Source organism: Neophocaena asiaeorientalis, unplaced genomic scaffold, assembly GCF_003031525.2.
Source record: "Neophocaena asiaeorientalis asiaeorientalis breed wild unplaced genomic scaffold, Neophocaena_asiaeorientalis_V1.1 scaffold42, whole genome shotgun sequence".
NCBI lineage: Eukaryota > Metazoa > Chordata > Mammalia > Artiodactyla > Phocoenidae > Neophocaena > Neophocaena asiaeorientalis.
Window position 1 is genome coordinate 82,516 of NW_020172633.1, and position 24,607 is coordinate 107,122.

At 44.8% G+C, this 24,607-nt stretch overlaps 1 protein-coding gene across 3 annotated transcripts in view; it reads right to left on the bottom strand.

Moving 5' to 3' along the window:
* Positions 1 to 484: 484 nt before the first annotated feature.
* Positions 485 to 24,607, bottom strand: part of KCTD1 (potassium channel tetramerization domain containing 1) — a 180,368-nt gene continuing 156,245 nt past the window's right edge. For 2 of the 3 annotated variants that reach the window (XM_024739374.1, XM_024739375.1), the window contains exons 3-5: positions 21,538 to 21,682; positions 5,359 to 5,664; positions 485 to 1,402 (exon numbers count right to left, since the gene is read on the bottom strand). In XM_024739374.1, coding sequence (XP_024595142.1) covers positions 1,244 to 1,402; positions 5,359 to 5,664; positions 21,538 to 21,682 — 610 coding nt within the window. In that variant the 3' untranslated portion in view covers positions 485 to 1,243. Of the gene's footprint in view, positions 1,403 to 5,358; positions 5,665 to 21,537; positions 21,683 to 24,607 lie in introns of those variants that run through there. The other variant, XM_024739373.1, reaches the window with a different exon arrangement.

Sequence of the window (24,607 nt, forward strand, 5' to 3'; positions counted from 1 at the left end):
TCCAGGGGACCGTGTCTTCCTTCCTTCCTCTTGGAACCTAGCTCCCATGCTGGGAGATGCCCAAACCACATGAAGAGGCCTATGGCCAGTGGGGATTGGCACCCCGGCCACGCCCCAGATGACATCACACGCAGGCCAATCCACACAAGAGGATCACAGAATCAAGAGAGAGAAGAAAATGTTGTAAGCTGCTAAGTTTGGGTGTGGTTCGCTCTGCAGCAAGAGAGAACTGAAATTTGTAAACTCACAGGAAGGAAGGTTTATCTTGCTAACCAATGCAGAATAACAAAGCACCCGCCCTAACACTGAGCAGTAATAGAACTGTTCAGAAGGAGGGTCGACATCCTTATCCTTTAGTGGGTTTGGGTCTCAACAATGGCCTCAGCTTTTAGGCCTCTTTTTAATGTTCGACACAGAAAATTTTAAAATAGAAAAATTTCGTTTTAATACCGCCTTGCCCCAACACGTGTGTTTCACACAGACCTTATTTTTTAAACAGAGTTTATTGTATTTAATACATTATAAAATTTGAAAAACTGTAGGAAAGCAGCAGACTCAAACTGGAGCAACTCTAACAAGTAATAATTCTGGCCCCTTTGCAAAACTGATCGGTTTAAAAACAAAGTCATGTTCACATCTGTGAGGCGGACAAAAAAGTGTGACTTCTGTACAAACTACGTTTAAAATTTCATGTCTAATGTCTTTCGAATGCAGTGTGCGTGTGAGAGTTGTTTTTGAAGTCCTGCCCAGTCCCCCGTCTAAAGAGAGACATGAAACTTCCATATGCAAAGAAATGCGATTCTAAGTGTTCTTGTTTTTTTAAAAAAGGAAAAAGAAGGACAAAGGAAAAAGAAAGAATGGATGGCTGTTGGCAATGGAAACTGTAAGGAGATGCGTCCTCACTGCTCGTGGCTTGTTTATTGGTCAGAGGCCTTGGGAGGCCCAGGACACTTCACGGCCATCACAGCACCAACTGTAGCTACCACCTTTTTTTCTTTTTTTGCATTTCCTACCTTTTGACATATATATATATATTTATATATTTTTTACACCTTGAGGATATCACTATTCCAATTGTTCCCATATGAATACAGGTGTGGTCTCTATTGGATATAAATGTGTCTTTTATTCAATTTTAGGTCCAGGACTTGGTTTGCTGTCCCAACTGCACATAAATGTCCCTTTCTTGTTTGCATTATTTGTTGTGTATGTTTTCTCCTTTTTGCATAAGAAACATGTCCACTTAGTCCAGAGGCTCTTGCTTTATCCGGATGACAGAGGGTCCACGGGGCGTCCGCCTCAGTTCCCGCCGCAGGACGTATTCGCTGAACTGAGATGAGTCCACTCCTCCCCCACAGGAGCCCACGATTTCAAATCCTCTTTGCTGCAACCTCTCAAGGACCTGTGAGGGACCGATACAAGCAGGCAGTTAGGGGTGAGCTAGGTCCTTTGGCCACATAAACAGCCCAAAGACTGTCCCCAAGTTTGAGATCATGTGCAGCTCTGGTTCATCTTATCCAACCCTTAAATCTCTGTTTCTCTGCTTTCAAACAAAACTCTGGATTACAGGGCAGGAGGGAGCGAGCAAACGTTTTTAATACCTAAAATGTTCCTTCACACGCTAGCTTTACACATGCCAAGTTCATTTACTCATTACAACCACCTTGCGTAATGGGTGGAGTTAGTCCATTTGACAGATGAGAAAACTGAGGCTCACTCCTAGTAAGTGATGGAATTGGGTTTCCAATTGGGAATTCTGCAGAGAAGGTACAACTCCACCTTCTCTGCAGAAAGAGAGGGTTCACATTTCAAGAGGGTTCACATTTCAAAGCTCATTTACCACTAACATATATTCCATGAGATGATAAAGACTATGGAGAGACAGTGATATTATCTGAATTTACTCCATCGGTGATTCAGCCTCAACTCATTCACTCTTGACTGGGCCATTGTTCAAATTTCCTGAAACTGAGTTAATATATTTCAGCTTGAAAGACTGATGCAATTTCAACAGCAGAAGAAATGGACTATTAAAGACAGTGGAGGTTTATCTACAGCTTTCAAGTTTGTGGCTTTTGAAATAGTTCTATTGCCTTGAGTGTATCCAGGGAGGCAAGAATAAATGCAATGGTTGTATATGATCTGTATTAGAAAATATATCCAAAAATAAAGATGTTCTAAACTTCTCATACAAACATAACCCATATAATCTCTGATTTTGAAATCAAATACCTAATGCCAGAAAGATCCCTGGGTTTGTCACTACTTGTCTGACACACTTGAATGCAGGAAACATTTCCTGCAACTCTTAGATACGCAGAAATACAGGAAACTGATCTACAGCATTCTGTTTATTTAGGAATCCAACAAATATTAGATTTGTAAATGTTCCCTGCCAGGATTCTGGATGTAATTAAATTATATCTACACCACTCTAAAGGCAAGATGACTCAATCATAACTTTAGAAAAAATGCCTGGCTCAAATTTTTTAAATTTTTGGAACAAAGTGAAATGTTACCAAATAACTCTCAAAATGTAATTACAGTGAATCCTTACTATGTCTTTTTTTGAATTATTTTTTGGTTGGCTACTTTTGCATGTAATATAATCTGCTATTTTGCAAAAGAGCTAACTAGATGAGATGGGAAAGCAAGAGTATGCATTCTAAAAATTAAAACCTCAAATGGTGGCAAATTAAAAAAAAAAAAGTCCTTATGGGAACAAAATGAACACTCTTCCCTGCAGTTGTCTACTTCTATACATAAATTCACAATGCATATGCACACCAGGCGGCAGAAGGACGCTATGAAGAAAACAATCTCTAAGTTCAGAATCAAGCACATTAAGATGTGCTTTGGTGGCAGGTGAGTAAAAAGGTGAACAGCTCACTCTCAGGAGATTTGCCCAGTAGAGGCAGGAATGTAGCTTGTCAGCAAGAAGCACCCTAGCCTGCTTGGCCAAACCACTGCCTTGGAAAGGATTATTTTTGCCTTGATCAGGAGAGAAATTACAAAGGTAGAGAAAGCTGAAGAATAAAGAACTTAACTCATACCGTTTGTCTTTCAGTGTTGTTAGGTCGCTAAATTGCTAATATAAGGAAGTCCCTAAGCTTCCTCCCCAGAGGGTCTAATATGCATATGATAATTATTCAATATGATCCAATGTTACCCTGAAGGTAGTAAAGCTTATTCCAGTGTAATGCAGATAGCTTATGTATGCTTCTTGACTGTTCCTTTTTAAGCCACAACTCGTTAATAGCAAAGTTCCTTAAAGTTAGTGATCATTTGGGAATATTAAAATCACTTGGGTAGCTCTCAGGGCTCCTGTGCCTTATCCCAAAGCCTCTGAACGCCTAGAGGACGGTGCCTGCCCTCTAGATGGGGCAGGAGCTTGCATGGCCATGTCACATGACGAAGTTAATCCAGGTGGAAATCCACATCTGATCAGACTCGAATGACTGGGAAACGTGTCAGGCTTGTGAATTTCTGATAGTTATTCAGTGGCCCTAGGGATGGGGCCCTAGAGAAGCAATGAAATGCTGTCTAGAGAGAGCTGGGGGAGGGGGGCGGGGCAGGGCACAGGGAGGAGGGCAAAGGCTTTCAGGGCTCTAGAGGCTTTTCTAAATCGCTGAGGCCCCGCTCAGGAACTGCACAGGGCGGTCCAGGGTGCAACTCCAGGCCTGCACAGCCCAGGCGCCACCCGCTGCCTGCTGGGGTGTGTGCCTTCCTCTGGCATGCCCAGGGCTCAGTGTCTGCCAGTTTCCTGCTACTCTGCTCTCAGACACCTGATCACAAAACTTTAAAATGATAAATAGCTGTGAAACCATCCTCAAGAGGCAGAATGGTAGAGTGGGTGCTTCTAGTCTTGGAGTTTGGGGAGAGGCTTTGTTGGCTCAATACTGAATAAAGCCATGGACCCGTTCCAACTAAAAAGACAGAGAAAAGCCCCCAAACCCTGACTCCATTGACTTCAAATCGTTTTGAATCCCACAGACCTGGAGTCAAGACCCAGGTGTGCTTCCTTTTTCTCATCAGCAAGACAGGGAATTTACAGTGCTTACCTGTTAGGGTTGGTGTAAGAAGACAAGCACGGACAACGCTTGGCCCAGGGCTGGCATGCGTCAGTTACGACGGTGACCACAGTCACCATCATCTAAGGCACGTGGCCCCTCACACTTGTCAACCAAACTTCTGAATTCTGCCCTTAAGTCTTCTTCTCCCATAAACTTCTGTATCTCAGAAAATACTAATTCCATTCACCCAGTTCCTCCATCACAAATCTCAGTCATCTTTGCTTCTGTCCCACAACCCAGAGCCATTGTCAGAAAACCTTGTCAGCTCTACATTCAAGATATTCAGGGCAGTCCAGTGGTTAGGACTCTGCGTTCTCACTGCCGAGGGCCCGGGGTTCAATCCCTGGACAGGGAACTAAGGTCCCCCAAGCTGTGCGGTGCCTCCAAAACGAAAAACAAACAAACAAAATTACTTTGGAACTTCCCTGCCAGTCCAGTGGCTAAGACTCCGTGCTTCCACTGCAGGGGGCACGGGTTCAATCCCTGGTCGGGGAACTAAAATCCCGCATGCCGCATAGTGCAGCCAAAAAAAAAAAAAAAGGTATTCAGAGTCGGAAACTTCTCAGTTATTGCTTGGACCAGCTTTCTAACTGGTCCCCTTGCTCCCCCTGGTTTCCACCTGTTGCTGGAATATTCACTTTCAAATACGAGTTACAACATGTCAGTCTCTTGCTCAAAATCCTCAAATGGCTTTCCATTTGACTCATACAAGCAAGGGAACCAAACCCCAAAGAAACCAAAACAAAGAATCCCAGAGCTCTTCCCACCCTCTGTGGGGCACTCCACCATCTGTCCCTGGGGGGGCTCTGCACTACCCACCCCACCTTTACTCGCTTAAAGCCATGCTGGCTTTCCTGATACTCCTCATTATGTCAAGCACGTGCTCCTACACTGGGGGCTTCAGAACTGCTGCTCCCCCTGCCAGGATACCCTGCCCTAGGCATCCTCTTCTCACTACCTGCCCATCATTTAGGTTGGTTATTGTTTGCACCCTCCCACCCCCATTCCCATAATATAATTCCCTCTTTTCCATGAAAAGAGGGCTGTTGTCTGTTTTCTTCCCTTCTGTATCACCAGTGTTCATACCAGCACCCGGCACACAGTAGATGTTCAATAAACGTTTGTGGAATGACTGAATGACTGCTGTAGAGAGAGGGGTGAACAGTTTACGCCCCCCAACCATGTGAGGGTTCTCCAGCTCTCTGGAGGAAAGGTACCACATGAAGGCAAGATAACAGCATTAAGAGCAACATTCGATGCCACACAGTGTGTGACGACACTATACCTGGACTGAGTTGAGGTGACAGTAGCCATTCAGTGGAAATCTGATGACGTGTGTTGAGTCGTGATTCCAGCCTGCATTGACGGAGTTACACATCACGTCGCCGATCTCTGGAAACACTTCTTCTATCAAGGATTTGTCACCGCTGAGCGTGATCCTTTCTCCGAGGTCTGGGGCAACACGTACCACGAGGCACTCACAGGGCCTAGAAAAGCGACCGGTTTCTCTGTCCTGTTTCCATCTTTCCATCTCCAACAACATGGGCTGAAGCTGAAAATATTTTGCCTCTTCATATAACAAAGTGTAGTCCTGAAAAAAAAAAAAGGTATTTCACAGTGTAAAATGCAAACTTAAGGTGCCAAAAATGTCCACATATGAGAGGTGAATTTTTCACCCCTGTTACTTCAATAATCAAATCTGGGTGTAAATTTTTCACTTATATAACACTTTTGTACAGACTCAGTTTGCATTCATTCATTCAGTGATTATAATAGGAGCTAAGGGTATTAAGGGGCAGGTGGGACCGTTCTAAGTGCTTTCATGAAATCCCCATAATTGCCCAGTGACTTGGGAACCATGTTTTATTCCCATTTTGCAGATGAGAAAACTAAGATGTGAAAGGATTCACCAAGACTTTTCTCTTTTTGTAGAAAAATGCCTTTGGGTGTTTACAGTTTGTGTCCATGAGAATCCACTTTATGACCGCTGGATGGAACGCCTATATGGGTCGAGGCGGGGGAGGCAGAGCTGTGCACCATTCACCAGGAGCCTATGCTCCTTGTCACCTTCAGTGGCAGCTCCAGAACGTCTCACAGGAGGGGGAGGGGCAGGGCCATGGTGGAGGTGGGGCTGGAAAGCGGGTGGATGGGCACCTGGAGGGCACGCATGCTGTTTTTACCTAAACTTGCGGGATGGGTGATGGTTTGGGGGAGGCTGATGGAGGACGCACTGCCCTCCACCAGCCCTCGGTGCCCCCATCACAAAGTGAGAGAGGCAAACAAAGTGAGAGAGCCTCAGGCCTGGGCTGCTGAAAGACAGATGTACAGGAAAGGAAACTAGTCCACTTCTGAAAATGCAGTCACCCAGTCTTCAGGCGTGGTTTCTTTTTCTCGTCTTAAAAAAAAAATCTATTAAAACACACACAAGCCACTGAATGGGAGGACAAAAGAGGATGACGGAGAGGCAGCAGCTCAGGAAGAATGTTATCAAGCAGGTCAATATTATGTCTAAACGTAGCTATGGCCACAATCATCTCTGGCTGTGAGGTACGTGGACACTTGTCCAGACACGCTGGTTGAGAACATTTTAATCAACCGACACGCATTTCTCCTTCCTTCCACGGGCTGGAGCTGGCAGGCGGTGCCCCGTGCCTGCAGGAGAGCCAATGCCTGAGCCCAGGGCTCGAGGGCCGCCAGAGGCCTCGGGACGGAGCATAGGAGGGCACGACTTCAGGAGAGCTGCTTTATTTGGCACTTTGCTTTTTCTTGCAAATCAACAGCTGGAGCATTATTCAAGGCTTCCACAGAAAACAGAGTTGGAAGGGCAAGAAAGTATGAGTGGGTCCCTAGCTGGATCGTCTACCTTCCATGCTGATTAACTCGGGCCAGGTGTAAGACATGACCTGGACGCTGATCAGCAGAAGGGGCTGCTGCTTTACTCTGTCGTCTCCTAGCAACCCCATCACTACAGGAGCCTGGCTCCCTGCAGGAGAGCAGCCCACTGCTCCAATCATCTCATTTCACCTACTTCGCCTCCTATCTCACAGGAGATACTGCTCGGTTTGAGGTGTTGAGAACCAAGCTGCAGTGTGGTCGCTCTGAGGGCAGAACCGAGCCCCCAGACCAGCCCAGCCTGAGGGTAGGAGTGAGGGAACTGCAGGTTCCTCCTGGTCAACCTGGGGACCCCACTACCGTGCCCTGGTCATCTTTGAAGTCCACCAACCGTGACATACTGACCTTAATATCTTACTCATCAAGATGACAGCTCTCAAGGAGATTTAAACAGTATTGAGAGTTACACAATGCTACTGCTTTTTATTCTCCTGTGAGATTTAATTACAAATTTCAGCATGAAAAAGAATCCGGACTCCAGTGAAAAACATGCCATCAAGTCTTCAGATCTTAAAACTGCTCACAGCAGTCTTGACCAACCTTGACCCTTGGAGTCATGGAGGAATCCTTTCTAATGTCACTGAGTAGTGATCATTCAGCCTCTGACTGAATGCTTCCAGAGGTGGGAAGCTTACTATTTAACAAGGCACAGTATTTACTTTGTTTGAAGCTGTGATTGTTGTAAATGTCTTTGTTAGAATGACCTGAATTTCCTGTAACTTCAACTTATTTGTTCTTAATTCCGCACTCTGGGGTTTCAGTGATCTTAATCTTTGACGTGTTAACCCTTCAAACATTTGAAGACAACTGTTATGTCTAAATATTATTCAGGCTGAAAATACCCAATCGTTTCAGCTCCCTTTCATTTGTTATGACTTCGAAGTTCTTCAACATCTAGTATGTACAGCTGACCCTTAAACAACATGGGTTTGAACTACATGGGTCCACTTACATGTGGACTTCTTTCACTAAATAGGTACCACAGTGTGACATGATCTGCAGTTGGTTGGATCCGCAGATGTGTAACTGCAGACACAGAGGGCCGATTAAATCACATGCAGATTTTCAGCTGCGAGGAGGGTTGCCCCCCCAATCCTTGCATTGTTCATGGGTCAACTGTACTTGAATCTGTCAACATGCTGCCTAAAACCCAAACCAGAATGGAACCTAACATTTCAGATGTGATCTCATGAGCGCACTGCACCACCTTTGCTTGGCTGGACACTGTAACTGCTATGAATGCAGTCTGTATTAGTTCTCTGTGGCTGCTGTAATAATGAGCACAGGTTTAGTAGCTTAAAACAACATGAACTTATTCTCCTATAGTTCTGGGAATCAGAAGTCCAAGATGAATCACTAAGGCTGTTTATTCTGGAAGCTCTAGGGGAGAATCCATTTCGTTGCCTTTTCCAGCTTCCAGAGGCTGCCTGCACCACTTGGCTTCTGGTCCTGCCTCGCTCCCCGCTCTGCTACCGTTGTCACATCTCCTCCTCTTACTCTGACCCTTTCCCCTCCTTCTTTCACTTGTAAGGATCCTTTGAGTATGTTGGGTCCACCTGGATTATCCAGGATAATCCCCGCATCTCAAGACCCTTCATCTAGTCACATCTGCAAAGTCCCTTTTGCTGTGTGAGGTGACACAGTTATAGCTTTCAGGAGTTAGGACATGGACGTCTTTGGGGGGCATTACTCTGCCCACCACACGGCATACGGTCATATCAGCTTTCCTGCCTTCCCCACAGTCCCATTACTCTCTTCACATTCTGCTTATTCGGCTCGCAGTGAAATCCCTACGCCTTTTCCACAAAGCTGCTATGGAGCTAGGTCTTCCCCATTCCGCTTTTGTGAAAAATTTTAAGTCCTCCATTATGTATCCCTCTTTAAATTACATACTGTAGGTTCTGAGTTTGTTCCAAGGTACTGAGAAAATTCAAATTCTTTCACCCATGTTCTCGGTCTCCCTCTCGTTTTTGTGTCATTTTGAACTGGGTGTCCTGTTTCTATGTGTGAATCATTTCTAAAAGTACTGAGAGGACAGGGCTACATACAGGGCTTTGTTCAGGCTGACAGCTAATAAATTAAGTCTCTGGATTCTGGCTGCCACCTGGTTATACAATCTGTAATCCAGCCCATAACTGTGGCATTTGTTAGATTCTTGTTGAAATACTGTGTGTTTGGGTGGGACTCCAGGGGAAAGGCTGGAGGTCTGGGAGGGGCTCCAAGTCACCATACTGCCAGCTAGTCCCCTTAACTGTTTAGGGCTCCAGTGTACTTACCTGTCAAGCGAGTGGAATCAATCGCATTCAAGTTGCTTCCAGCCCCGCTACGGTATGAGCCTGTGTCCGTGCAAACACCCTGATCTACCAGTTTGTCTACCATAACCCCGAAGTAATGAGACTAACAGGGCCTGGGTTACAAGTCCCCCCTACGCTGACTCTGACCTTCTCCTTCTTTCCTCTGAGTTCACAAAGCAAGTGTGTAATAATCCACTCTGAAGTCCGCCAGGGACTGAGCCCCTCCCTACATAATGTTGTTCACAGCTATCATTAGCCGCTCTTGGAAGATGAGGGGAACACTGGCCTTATCAGCCCTCTGGCCCTGCTCAGGGCGGCTCAAGGACCCTGCTAGTTAGGGGTCGGTAAAGTGAAGGATTAAAAGGGCTCTCCCGAAGGTCATCCTGCACCTGGGACGTCATCTCACAGGCCTAGCCTTGAACTACCTCAAGCTGCCAGGTGTTCTTTTACTGTCTCTTGACTATCCTGGCTCCACTTCTTCCTTTACCGCCGCACCATCTGGTCTGCAGGACGGGGCCGCCCTCTGCGCTAGGGAGGGAGGGCTGGAGAACAGCTGAGCGCGTGCACTTGGCGTGGCCATTGGCTCCCCACTCTGACTCGCCTCCCAGCATCGTCCTCCACCAGCCCGAGCACCAGAAGGGTCACCCTGTAACCATTTTCTGCACAGCTAAGCTCACGCTGGCTGTTCTTTTCACGGTAGGCTCCTTTACATCCGTCCTTCTCTGCTTCCTAACGCCCGCCTCCCGTCTCATCCGAGAACTCCCTGCAGAACAGACTCAGTCTCCACGGCCACTCTCTCCAGAAGCCTCATCCTCCTTTCCTTCCTCAGTCAGGATCATATAATTTTACCGTCTACATTTCACGTTGTTTAGGGTTTATCCTGTTTCCTTTTAGATTTTCTGGCCTTGTGCTCATCTCTTCTGGTATCTCAATCTTTTGAAGTCTTTTTCCCTGAAGACTCAGTTCCTATCTGAAGACGCCCGCCTTCCTTTCATTGGCTTTTTACAAACTCTAGACGACCCAGCCTCTTGTTCCCAAGGGACGAGGTGGAAATGGGCAGGCGTTTACGGGGCTGAAGCAGGTTTGGTCCCAGTTCTTCTTTTGAAGGAAGTGAATCCAAAGCATCCGTGTCTGCTTTCAGCAAAGCAAGTCCAGAATGTTCTAGTAGCCATTACTCTTCTCTGCTCCCACGCTGACTTTACCTTCTCTCGTTAAGACAGCATCCACCCCATCTCTTGCTTAGCCTCATATTCAGTAAAAGATAGGTTATTCACAGACGTATTATCCTGTTTAAATAATTTAACATCCTAGAATACATATTTTTAAAATAAAAAAGAATTTTTTTTTGAGATTTGCAATAATTCTGAGAGGCAGAAAGATGAAGATCTCATTTTACAGGTGAATACATTGGGCTTCCCTGAGACCTTGGAGAGAAGTACACGGAACAGGAAAGTAAATGTGCGTGGACTCCAAAAGGCAGATGGGCCGTTTTCCCAAAGCTTATTTCTTGATTAAATATTTGAATTCAGAAGACACTTTCCATACAGGGAGGAAAGTGATAAACACAGTGTATTGGTTTCCTACTGCTGCTGTCAGAAATTACCACAAGTCTGGTGGTGTAAAACAGCACAAATTTACTCTCTTGCAGTTCTGGAGGTCAGAAGTCTGAAACGGGTCTCACAGAACAAAGACGGGGTATTGGCAGAGCTGCCTCTTTTTCTGGAGGTTCATGGCGGGAATCAGGTTCCTCGTGTTTTCCAGCTTCCAGGGGCTGCCCACACATTCCTTGGCTCATGGCTAACCATCACACCACTTCCTTCCTGATACCTTCTCCGACTCTGACCCTCCAGCCTTCCTCTTTCACTTCTAAGGACTCCCGTGGTTGTATTGGGTCCACCTGGGTTATCCTGGATAATCTCCCCATCTCCAAACCCTTAAACTTCATCACATCTGCAAGGTCCCTTTTGTCACGTAAGGTGACATTCACAGGTTCCTGGGGATTGGGATGTGGACACCTTTGGGGGCCATTACTCAGCCTACCACACACGGCTTCTAGTTCCACAAAACCATTGAAAGTCTTATTTCACACCTAATGTACTTGAAGTTTCACAGGTCCTTCCACTCAAAAGGCAACTCAGCCACTCACTCATTCATTTTAAGACCTGTTTATGTGCAGCGGCCATACTAGGTACCGTGGGCACAAAGAGGGTTTTTCTACGAGGAATGCATCCAACTCCTCCCCGGAGCTCTAGAAGCTCTTCTCCCACCCGCGCTCGGGACAGGGGGTCCTGCTCCCGGGTCTCTCGGGCCGTGCTTGGTTCCCCAGAAGGCAGGGTATGTATGTATCTGGGCACCTGCAAAGAGGAGGCGCCAAGAAAACGAGGGGGAATGAAAGGATTTTATATTTTACATTTCAACAATAGCATCCATGTAGTAATCATAAACAAAAACAGATCCTTAGAAAACTTGGCTTTAAAAACATGTGTTTTTTAGGGGGAGGTGGGCCATCACAGTTTTTTCAGTGTTTGAGGTTTGGGACCTCTAAGGTTCTTAATTTCCCTGGCTCTGTAACCCTCCTTTCCTCCCTCCTTTCCTTCCTTTTTTCCTTCCTTTCAATTTTCTTTTTTTAGAGCAGTTTTGTTCACAGCAAAACTGAGCAGAAGGTAGAGAGGTTTCCCATATGCCCCCTCCCCCAACCCATGCACAGCCTACCTGGCTATCCATAGCCTCCACCAGACTGGTCCATTTGTTACAATCTATGAACTTACACTGACACATCATACCCGAAGTCCTCACGTTAGGGTTCACTCTCGCTGTTGAACACTGTGTGGGTTTGGACAACTGTCTGATGACATGTATCCAGCATTATAATATCATACAAGGTAGTTTCACTGCCCTAAAACTCCTCTGTGCTCCACCTGGTCTGCTTTCCCCGCCCCCAAACCCCTTCCTTTTCTTCAAAGCCCAGGAGGACTGGCCCACTCACTCCTTTTGCCCTGCTACCACTTGGTACTTCCGGCCAGGAGTCTTCTTCCCTGTTCAGCACCATCTGAACACCATCTTCCAGCCCCTCCCGACCACTCCTTTTCCTGGGCCAAGGATGCCCAGCCCTGATAGCTACTGAAGGTAACGTGAGAGGTGGCAAGGTCCCTTCTCTACCCGGCCACTGTCTCCACACCCCACCTCTCTGACTCTCCCAGAGAAAAGCTAAAGTGTCCACAGGTGACAGTGACAGGGTGCCAATGGCAGATCCATGTGCATCTGGAAGCCACACCCTGGCGCGGCAAGTCACCGGGTCACGAGGCTGCAGGAGTTAGGGCTGCTGTGCAGGTGTGGCGAGGGCCAGGGCTGGGATGCTATCTGACAGGGTGCCGAGGGCAGAGCCCAAGGCAGATCCATGAGCATCTGGAAGCCACACCCTGGCGTGTGGCCAGGGCTGGGATGCTATCTGACAGGGCGCTGGCGCTGTTTGCTACCTCTGGTTACTGCAGCTTGTCCTGCCTCGGAGGGAGCGTCCTGGGGAGAGGGAGAGAAGTGGGCCTCGGCAGGCGTACCAGGAGCAACAGTCCCTCAGCAGGGACGCAAACTCTAGGTGGCAGAGCTGAGACCGTAGGCGGGGGCCGACATCCTGAGTGGGCACTCTCTCAGGTGCTAGGGAAGAAGAAACTTCCGGCGGGGTGGGGGGGAAGGTCTCCCCATCTCGGCACTCTGCCTCCTCTGAGAAAGTTCGTTCCTCAGGAATGAATACCTAGAAGCCATGTCTGTGTTGCCGCAGCTGATTGGCTAAAGCACCAGCATCGGAGCCAAGTGGAGCCAATCAGATGGTCTCTCTGTGGAACCAAAAAAGGGGAGAGAGACCCTGGCGTTGCTGGGGCAGAGCCAGGTTAAGGGCAGCAGTCTAGAAGCCCACAGACTCCCACAACCAAGGTCCTCAGAGCTGCCCTGGTGTTTCCACCCCTGAGAGAATGTTCCCACTGATTCTGTGAGATAAACGAGAATCCTTCCCATAAATCCTTCCTTCCTCTTTTCCTTAAGCTAGGACATTTTGCAATGTCTGGAGACATTGTTGGTTCTATAACTGGGAGGGGTTGGGTGCTACCGGCATGTAGTGGGTAGAGGCCAGGGATGCTACTCAACATCCGACAATGCATGGGACAGCCCTATCACAACAGTCATGTGGCTCGAAATGTTAATACTGTGAGCTGAGAAACTCTGAGCTAGACAGGAATCATTTCTGTTGCAACTACAGGAACACAGAACGAACCCTGATTGAATGGTCACTCCTAGTATCATTAGTGGTGACTCAACCACATGTGTTTGCTAATGTGACGTAATACGAAGTTCCCAACATCACTGGAGATGTATTCTCACCAGAATATTTAACTTAACCCTGTCAAGTCTTTAGATACAAGTTGCAGTTTACAGGAAATGAGAGCTTAGCGTAATGAGCTCACATGACAAAGCAACCAGACAAATCCAGATGGTGGGACATTGTGTAGGGCAAGTGGCCTGGTCTCATCAGCAAGTCAGCATCATATAAAAAGGGACTATGCTAGATAATAAAAGGAAGGGACATAAAATAACTAGGTTCATCGAGGTCTCGGATCAGATACCAGCTTGGAAAAACCACACAGAAGGGACTTTCCTGGTGGCTCAGTGGATAAGAATCTGCCTGCCAATGCAGGGCACAGGGGTTCAATCCCTGGTCCGGGAAGAACCCATGCCGCAGAGCAACTAAGCCCGTGCACTGCAACTACTGAGCTTGTGCTCTAGAGCCTGTGAGCCGCAACTACTGAGCCCAAGTGTCACAACTACTGCAGTCCGCACGCCTAGAGCCTGTGCTCAACAAGAGAAACCACCACAATGAGAAGCCTGCGCACTGCAATGAAGAGTAGCCCCCGCTCAGCACTAGAGAAAGCCCGCGTGCAGCAGTAAACACCCAATGCAGCCAAAAATAAAATAAAAAATAAAGAATCCCTGGATCAAAAAAAAAAAATCCACATAGAAAGGACATTCTGGGGGTCTACCAGGGAAATCCGAATATGGTTGCAGTATTAGAGGAAATAAAATTTTATTAAAATGGAAAGGTAGAGATATTGTCTAATAAGCATAGCAAAAGACCCAGAAGCCTATGCACTAAAGTTTTAACATCGGCAATCTCTGAGTGGTGGGAATATACTGTTGAAACTTTTCTTTTTGCTTGTCTATTTTTCCAGGTTTCCTACAACGTAGATATACTTCTTCTGCAATATTAAAAGGTTATTAGAAATAACTAATAGACTTTTGAACTTAAGCCAGGGAGAGGTAAGCTGGAAGCTGTCTGCTAGCAAATTTTTCTTGATCTAAGAAGGGGAGACATCTATCCAGAGACCACAAAAGATGTTAGCAACATGCGGGCACTTACCAAAGGGGTTCAGAATAGAAGCCTAGAGAGGGGTAATTTTGTGGTTCCCCATCAAAAAAGGAACCAAAGCTCTGGACTCCTGATGTGCTGGGAATTCCACCTGTGTGCATGCGTGTGTATATGGGTGTGTGCACACACACACGTCCATGCATGCCTGGGAGTGAGCAGAAAATAGAGCAACAGTGAACAAATCAGTATAATTAGGGGTGAGGGGAAATGAAGGGAAGTTTTATTATTATCCATAATAAAACACGGCAGAGAAGTTCTACAATCACTTATCTAGAGAACAGATTCCAACGCCTTTCAGTGGGAGCAGCGCACAAGCAGCGGCCACTTAAGTGGTGTTCTGAAGTATGAAATTATCTAAATTGTTAAATGGGTATCTAGCTCAGACAGCACATTTGCAGAACGAGATTTTCAGGGTCGTAGGATGCTGTGATTTCAAGATTTGATGCATTTGCTCAAGCCAGCATTAAATAGCTGGAGAGGGGAGCAGGTCATCAAGGAATGCTTGCTTCCCTGCAAACCCAGTAAGAGAGATTCTCTCCACAAGCCAAATGCCGTGTCCCTTTTCCAAGGTCAGGAGATAAACTCTGCCAAGGAAGAAAGCACTATAGTACTGCTCAGGGACGGGCAGACAGAGCCCATCTGTGTGCGCCCACATTTGTGATTCGCACAGACTGCGATGGATGTACCTCCATCATCACCTGTTCTTTGGCTGCTCTGCCAGGTTCCAGACTCTCTGTAATTTACAGCCTGTCTGTCACCCAGAGGTTCTGTGGGAAACATTGCAGGGCCCTGGGATACGTGAGTTTCATTTGACATGCTTTTTGTCTTTTTCCCCAAGTGTGGGCTACAGTTAAAACCTGAGGCAATTAAAGGGTGTGTTCTGTGCTTGGAGTTGATGAACAGCAGGTCTTTCAGAGCTCTGGAATCCCAAGGGAGCACCAAAGGTACAGAGAAGCACCCATCCCAATCCTAGCCAGGGGTAGGGGGCTGGGGGTGGTGACTGGGTGAGTCCTCAAGGGACTGTCCTCTGGAATGGGCCACAGCTTATCTCCCATGCAGTTTTTCTCTCCCCAGCATCTAACCTGAATATTCTTGGAGGAAAAATAATGCCTGCCACATTTAAATGTGTTTAAAACACCTAGCTCTGTTTCTGGAACATACTGCAACTAAAAAAAAATGGCTATTATCATTTTCTGACTGTAATTCCCCATAAATTGTTTTATATTCCCTGGAGTCTGCATCTATTTTTTTTTTTTTTTTTTTGTAGTACGCGGGCCTCTCACTGTTGTGGCCTCTCCCGTTGTGGAGCACAGGCTCTGGACGTGCAGGCTCAGCGGCCATGGCTCACGGGCGCAGCCGCTCCGCGGCACGTGGGATCTTCCCGGACCCGGTCACGAACCCGTGTCCCCTACATCAGCAGGCGGACTCTCAACCACTGTGCCACCAGGGAAGCCCTGCATCTCTTTTAATCACGGAAATTATAAGTTAATATATTACCCTGACAAGTAGTTTAGGATGATGATATTACATACATACATGTTTTATAATTTCCATTTAGTCCTATATGATTTTAAATGGAAGTGTAGTGCCTACTTATAGTTAGCTTCTGGTCGCCTATGATTCTTTTGACCTTTTTCGGCTGTGTTTAAATTAATTAATACTAAGTAATTATTCCGTGTCCAGCACACAATGTCCTCTAGAAAAACCTAAAAATGATCCTGTTTGTGAGACTCTTACAAAGTAGTTAAAGAGTCAGGATATACATATAAAATATCCAAAGTTCAAATATAAGGAAGTATATGACCAGGTATGAATGAGAATCTGGTTTGAATGTGAGACTCGCTTCATTCATTTACTCATCCATCCGTGTATTCATTCACTTATGCCACAGATATTTACATGTTACTATGTGCAGAGCTAGTGTGACAGACACCGCTGGCTAGCTTCCCCAATAGCTATGCCCAACCCTTTAGCCTTTGCCCATTTCTCTCACTGTAGAGGTTGAAAAAGAAAAAAATTCACTTTTTCAGCCTCCTTTGCAGCTAGGGGAAGCTCAGTTCTAGCCAATGAGATATAAAGAGAACCTGGGAATCTTCTGACAAGGACGAAGTCTTGTGAGTTATAAGCCTTCTGTCCCCTTTTCCTGCCTTGAATGAGGATGTGATGCCTGGAGCTGTGGCAGTCACCTTAAGACCCTGAGGTGACAAGCATGAGGCCAGAACGTCAGCACTGAGGATGACAAAACAAAAAGAGAGAGTCCTGTCCTTGATACCATCACTGAGCAGATACCACTGCCAACAGCCATGGACCTCTGATTTCTTATGTGAGAAAAATAAATCTCCATTAGTTTAAGGTGCTGTTGATTGGCTATTTCAACACTTGCAGCTGAAAGCATTTGCTAACACACAGCTGGGTACACAGCACTAAACAACAGAGACAAATCATTACAAATACACTGTGTGTGACCACGGAGAAGCGGGGATACAGGCAAATCTAAGCTAGAGTAGGCACACGATGGCTTAGTGATGAATATGATGAGCCCTAAGTGACAAATTAAGGCCAGGGAAAGAGCAGCAGACAGAGTGGGCTGCTCTGAAGGGGAACAAGAAGATGGTGTGGCTCATGTGTAGGTTAAGAGCCGGGTGAGGTAGGCAGGAGCCTTGGGCACTCTGACGGGGATGTGCTGCTTTGCTCCATGAACAAGGCATGGGAAACTCCTGCAGAGTTTGAAGCAGGAGCAAGTCACGACTTTTTTTCAAAAGTGTCCCTTGGTGAGGGTTGGGGTGGGAGATGGAGGAGTGGGAGGGAGAGGAGGGCATAACTATAAAAGGGCAACAGGAGGGATCCTGGCCATGATGGAAATGTTCTGTACCTTGACTGTGACAACGCTGACATCCCAGTTGTGAGGTTGTAGTATAATTTTGCAAGATGTTACACTGGGGGGGAACTGGGTAACACAGGATCTCTCCATTATTTCTTACAGCTGCATGAGAATCGACCATGATCTCAAAATAAAAAGTTTAATGGAGGGCTCCCCTGGTGGTGCAGTGTTTGAGAGTCCGCCTGCCGATGCAGGGGACACGGGTTCGTGCCCCGGTCTGGGAAGATCCCACATGCCGCGGAGCGGCTAGGCCCGTGAGCCATGGCCGCTGGGCCTGCGCGTACCGGAGCCTGTGCTCCGCAACGGGAGAGGCCACGACAGTGAGAGGCCCGCATACCAAAAAAAAAAAAAAAGTTTAATGGAAAAAAGTGTCTCCTGGTTTCAACATGGAGAGTGGATGAGAAGGGGTAAGGGTGGGAGACGGGACACCAATTATGAAGGGACCCTGAGTCATCCAGAGAGTTGCCGGGCCTTGGACTAGGGAGGGGGGATGAGAGGGGTGAATTGATTCGAGAAGTATCCGGAGGGTACTCTAGGCAGAGCCACCGATGGATGGATGTGGGAGGGTAGGGCCTGGAGCAGGACGGTGGATTCTGGCATTTTCACTGAGATGGATAGGACGCAAGGGGAGAGGAGCGGGTTTCACGGTGCTGGCGGCGGGGAGGAGGCGGTGCCCCACCCCCCCAGCCCCTGGGTGGGCAGCTTGTTTAAGGAGCCAGTGAACTATCCAGGTCACTGTTCTGAGTGGGCGTCTGGAAATGCAATCACCTTCAAATAGGACTAAAGGTGAAATTTCTCTCCTCCACCCACTTTCCCACTCCTAGTGCCTTCCTTCTAGGAAAACACCAGAGAGGAAGGAACCCTTGGCTCTCATTCTTTCAGCCCTTTCTCTACTCGCCGATTGCTCTCCCAGCCCTAACCTGGGAGCCAACGCCTGCCACCCGCGGCGCCCGGGTCTGATGAGAGGCTGGGGTCCCTGCCGAAGACCCGCCCGCGCGCAGCAGGCTTCTCCCCCTCCCCCACTCCTTCCTTCCCTTCTGTGCCCAGTGCAGGACTCAGCCCCGCTTCGCATCTCCACGTAAGGCTTCTGCCTGCTTTCTAGAAGACTTCCCTCCGAGCTCCCGTCCGCTGCAGCTGGTGTGCCAAGCGGCCGGCTGTCAACTCAGCAGCCGGGGGTCCCTGCAGCGAGGGCCCCGCTGTCTAAACCCGTCGGCTCGCTCTGCCCTCGTGTCTAAGCAGGTGGGTCCCCAGCCCTAGACTGAGGGCTGGAGCCCGGAGAGTCCCCTGCGGCCTCTGCGGACGATGCTCGCAGATGAATGGCGTGGCACGAGGGGAAGGCAGGAAGGGGCAAGTAGAGGGAAGAGTGTATACGTTGAAGAGCATCCTTGAACACCGTCTAGGAAGGCGCCGTATTAGAGACTCGCAATACGTTTTCCTTCCTGAGTTGGAAGAGACCATCCTTGGTAAAGTTGCCGACTTTTGCATTTAGGAGCCACGTTGCACAAACCACCTTCCAATGTCTGTAAACCCTGGAATCCTGCTCAGCACCGTGAGAGGCCCGCTCTGAGAGGCCCCCGGGAACCCCCAACTGGCTGGGGCGCAACAGAGTCACAAGAGTTCCTCCGATTCATTCCAGGGCTGCGGGGAACTGCACACACTCGTTACAGTTATTATTCTCTTATTTTTCTGCCAAATGTATATTGTTTTCATGTAAGAGAAATGCGTACATGATATGACCCTTCTACACTCTCTTTTCCATGTGGCTAGTCATCCTTGGCCCATACCCTACAGGTCAAAGCCCTGAAGGAGAGGATGGATGAGAGCCCCCCCGAACCCCTATTAATTTGGGATCTATTCTTCTAGATTTTTCTATCTACTTACACATACATACCCATAAGTTTTTACATAAATAGAAACATACTATACATATTCTGCAACTTAATGCTTTCACTGAAAAAAATCTTGGTGATTTTTTTCCCCCATACATCAACTAATCCATAGTATGAATAGTGTGTGATATTTGTAACCATCTGCCATTGTTGAACATTTTTTAATTGTGTCCAATTTTTACTATTACAAATATAATTATAATAAACATTCTGTGTACATTTATTTTTGCATATTTATGTGTTACTTCTAGAAGATAAATTAATAGACATGGAATTGCTAAATGAAAACTAAATTAAAACTACCACTAAATTGTCCTCCAAAAATGTTTACTAGTTTTCACTCCCAACCACACTGTATGTTCCCCAATACTATATATTACCAATTTTTTAATCTTTGCCAATCTGATGGATAAAAGGGGGTATCTCATTTAAGTTTTGTTTCTTTGATACTAGAGAGTTTGAATATCTTTTCAAATGTTTATTGGCAATTTCTATTCTTTTCTTTGAGAAACTTTTGTTTACATTTTAAAATGTTTTCCATTGGGTTGTTTGCATGTTTCCTACAGATTTTTAGGAGCTCTTTTATGATGGATATTAATTTTTTGTTGCAAATATTTCAACTAGTCCGACACTTGTCTTTTATTTGTATATGGTATCTTTAGTTCAACAATTTTTTTCTTTTTTTAAGGATGGCTTCTGGGTAGTAAGTCTTGCTTAAGTAGGCCCTCAGTGCCTGAAAATTATACTTTTGGAAATTCCTTTTTATTTTCTTCCAATACTTTTTATAGCTTTAATTTTTATGTTTATTCCTGGAATTTTGGTGACCTTATGCCAGAGATAGGGCTCTGGCTTTACATTGTTTCCAAAGGTCTTAGTGCCAATTGTCTCACTGCCAATTACAGACTATTCCTTTCTTTTCCCACCGATTTGAAATACCACCTTTATAATGTATCAAATTCCTACATACACACACAGCTGTCTCCAAACCCTGTTTTTCTCCATTGATCTATGTGTATAATTTAGCCCTGTCAGGATCACACTTTCTAACCACTGTAGCGCTATAGTATGTTGTGATGTCTGGTAGGACACTTCCACTATTGCCCACCATTACTATCACCACCAAATATTTTTTAGCTCTTCTTAAGCATTCTTTTCTTCTACAAAAACTTTATAAATGGGTCATATTTCCTTTAAAAAAATTGTGACTTAAATGGGTTTGCACTGAATGTATAAGTTAATTTGGGCATAGCTGACATCTTTACAATATTGAAGCTTCCCAACCAGGAACAGAGAATGTCTCTTCATCTATTCAATTCTTGTTTTAAACTTGTAGGTAGAGATTTGCAGTTTTCTTAATCAGGCTTTGCATATTTCTTAAGTTTATTCCTGGGTGTTATAATTTTTGTTGTTACTGTTAGTGGTACATTTTCCCATTACATTTTATAATTGGCTTTTGCTCTTCTATTGGTAAGCTGTTGATTTTAATGTATTGACCCTGAATGTGGATGCTTTAATGAGTTCTTTATTAGTTGTAATAGTATTTAATTGATCCTTTAGAATCTTCTATTTAGAGAAGTATTAACAGTTGCAAAGATAACATTTTTGTATACACCCTTCTAATATTAACATTTTCTATTCGTTCATGTCTAATTTCATTGCCTAGAGTTGCCAGCACCATGTAGGACTAACTTTAACACTTGTTAGTAACTTTAAAAGGGAACGCTTCTAAAATTTTACTGGTAAGTATAATTCTTCCTTTAAATTTCTGGGAGAAAAAGTCTTTATTAAGCTAAGGAGGTTTCCTTTTATTCTCTACCTAAGACTTGTCAGAAATAAGCTTTGAATTTAACCAACTTATTTTCAATCTATTAAAATGAGTTGTAATTCTATTCTTCACATAAAAGCTGTCCTCTTTTGGCCATGTAAAACTTTAATGACCATATACGCTATTTCATTAAGACAGTATAACCATGTCAGAAACCTGATGCCATTAGAGTTGCTGTATGTTAAAAACGTAGAACTGGAAATATTTTTTGGAGCATATCAAAACAAAGCACATATTTATGCTGTTGGTAATTTAATATGAATCCCTCACCTTGAAATCATCAGGAATGAGGAGTTTTGATGTTCGTAGAAAATTCAAGATATATCTGAACATCTGTCCATCTCTGTCAATGAAATAGTGCTGTTTGAGACTGTCCAAAACAATGGGCTCTGTACCATCAAAAAGTCTTCCGATTCTGTGATAGGAAAGAGGGAACAGTGAAGACAATTAGAATCAATTGTTCGGCCGCTAAGACTGAGAGCTACTGTTTTGTGTCACTGTCAAAGGTAGCACTTTTGAAGATGGCAGTCCGGGAAAATCACCCACTAAGTAGTTATGGCTCTCTGAGAAATACTGGCCCCTGCTTGATAAATATCTCAAGACCAGACAATTCAAAACAGTCTCAGCCTTTCTCAAGTAAATTCTATTATTCAATGTCTTTTACCTGTAAAGAAGATGTCCTGACATGGTGATTATGGCTAAGTGCTTTCACTGTAATGGAAGATCATTTCTTTCCCTCTGTGTTACTTAAAACAACCCTCTCTGCCATTATAATACATATATATATATATATATATATATATATATATATACACACATAAAGTGTCTTTTAAACAGATTCTACAAAAAAAGCAATTTTGTTTTTAAGAAATCTGTTTTCTGAGCTTTCCCTACCCATAACTCCCAAATTTTCTAAAAATAAAGCAATGCCTATATGCTAACATCTACATTTAATTATAAAAAACAATAATTGAGAATATCACTCATCTAAGAGAATATGTTTTCCATTAACAATATGCAGTCTAGTTTCCTAGGTCTCAGCAAAAACCATCTGTAACAGCCAAGAATCGTTATAAAATATAAACATTTGACCACCCAAAAAGTATGACCTAGTGCTGAAACATTAAGTGGCTATGGGTAATTTTTAAAAACAGGAATCTATAATATGTTTTTCGTCTTTACAGTTAACATTTGAAAAGCGTGCTACAGTTAAAGCATTTTGTATCCATTATCATTTATCTCTTTAAGGAAGGCTGAAACTATACACTTCAGTATATACTCAGTTAATAGAAAGCAGTCACATCTATAGTATGAACAGGTAGAGTGTTGGCTAATGACAAATAAATATCCTGTATCAGAAAATAGAATTTACACACTTGAAATCTCTTCCTTTGCCAAGAGGTGCATTTGATTTTCATGAACAGTGTAGGCAGGAAAATGGTTCCATTTTTTAAGAAAAGATTTTGTAGAACTCATAACAAGTCTCTCTCTGATTTGGAACACCACTTTATTGCTTTGATGATGATTTTGATTTGAAGATGATTTTGAAATTTTCTAATCTTATTGTTGAAATGGGACAGATGTAATGGTAAATCGACAATTCCATCCCTCTTAAAATACAACAAACCAATCAACAAATAGGAAAGCTGCTCCCCTCCCTCCCCAAAAAGAAAGACTTGTGAATCTGTTTCAATAAAAATCTTTTAAAGATAATTAGAAAACTCACGTCCTACCTGAAGGTAATAAGCGCAAAGAAGAAAGCAACTAATTAGTCAGATCATATTTTTAAAACTCAATGTATTTTTCTCAACTACTATTTTCATCCAACTTCCCACGAATTGTGGGTGATCATCCAGGGTGTAGGTTACAACCATCCTGGGACTCTTGCACCACATGCTACCTTGTCATTCATTTCTCATAAATACATCAATCAAATGGTAGACTATAGAAAGAAGAGGCAGCGAAACTAAAACACATTTTGTCACGCATTTATACGGTTTCCAGGACAGTTTGGTGCAGGATGGGAAAGAATAAGACTTCTTTGCCTATTATGAAAACATTCTACTCTTCACTGTTAATGATAAATTTACAGTTGATAGGGGAAGAAAAGGGAACTATATTTATTGTTTTCCAGATAACTTACACTCACCTAAGCACTTTATGTATGGAACAAATCCATTATCCTCCTTTTAAAGATGAAGAAATAGGCTCAAAATGATGAGTAACTTGCCCAACTAGTTAAGTAGCATTGGGGGATTTGGGCACAGTCTGTTTGATCTTAAAGGGGCCTCCCTACAATGATTGGAATGAAAAGAATTACCACTGCTGAATGAAAGCTTTCCGTCTAGAGTTTTCATTTCTGCCTTACATTTGTTCAGCAAGAGTTTTATAATGAAATCCAAGCGTGTACACTGATTATTTTTGTGGCCTGATGTAAATTAATATCAAAGATTACAAGTCACTTCACTAATGAGATGAAAAGTAAATATTTTATTCTTAAATAAATCCCAGGCTTTTAATTTTTAAATACTCAATTTCAAAATCTAGACTTGGAAGGTCGCCAGCACAGAATGAGTGATTAAATAAATCTTCACGGGCTTCCCCGGTGGCGCAGTGGTTGGAAGTCTGCCTGCCGATGCAGGGGGACACGGGCTTGTGCCCCGGTCCGGGAAGATCCCACATGCCGCGGAGCGGCTGGGCCCGTGAGCCATGGCCGCTGGGCCTGCGCGTCCGGAGCCTGTGCTCCGCAACGGGAGAGGCCACAACAGTGAGAGGCCCGCGTACCGCAAAAAATAAATTAATTAATTAAATAAAATAAATAAATCTTCACGGAGTGAATGGGTAAAGCAGTGACTGAGTGAGGAGGGGAATGAGGCTCCGCCAGTTACTAGCTGTAATCTGGGTAAATCAACTTCTCTGCGTCTCCATTTCTTTTATAAAGGTACCCTTTTTCTCAGAGTTGATGAAAAATACAAAAAGAGTCATGGCACGCTCAAAAAGAACACAGCAAAAGAAGGTACCCCAAAGGAGCAAACGAAAACTACAAAGTCTACGAAAACAGTTCTTAGAAGCCTGCGGCCACTGTAGGGAACAGGACTGAAGGAGTAAAAGGAAGAATCTTGGCTTAAGTGTACTGATACAGACCTTTCCAAGACAGGAGAAACGTTGTGTAAGCGGCTTTTAGGATACCATCAAAACAAAACAAACAAAACCCACCTCCAGCAGACACGGGAAATTGCGCATAGTTGCAATCAGAAGCGCCTTCAGATCTGACTTGGATGACATAGGAAAAGAGGCAAAGGAAAGAGGAGGGAAATCTGAAAGGAGACCCAGGGAAGGG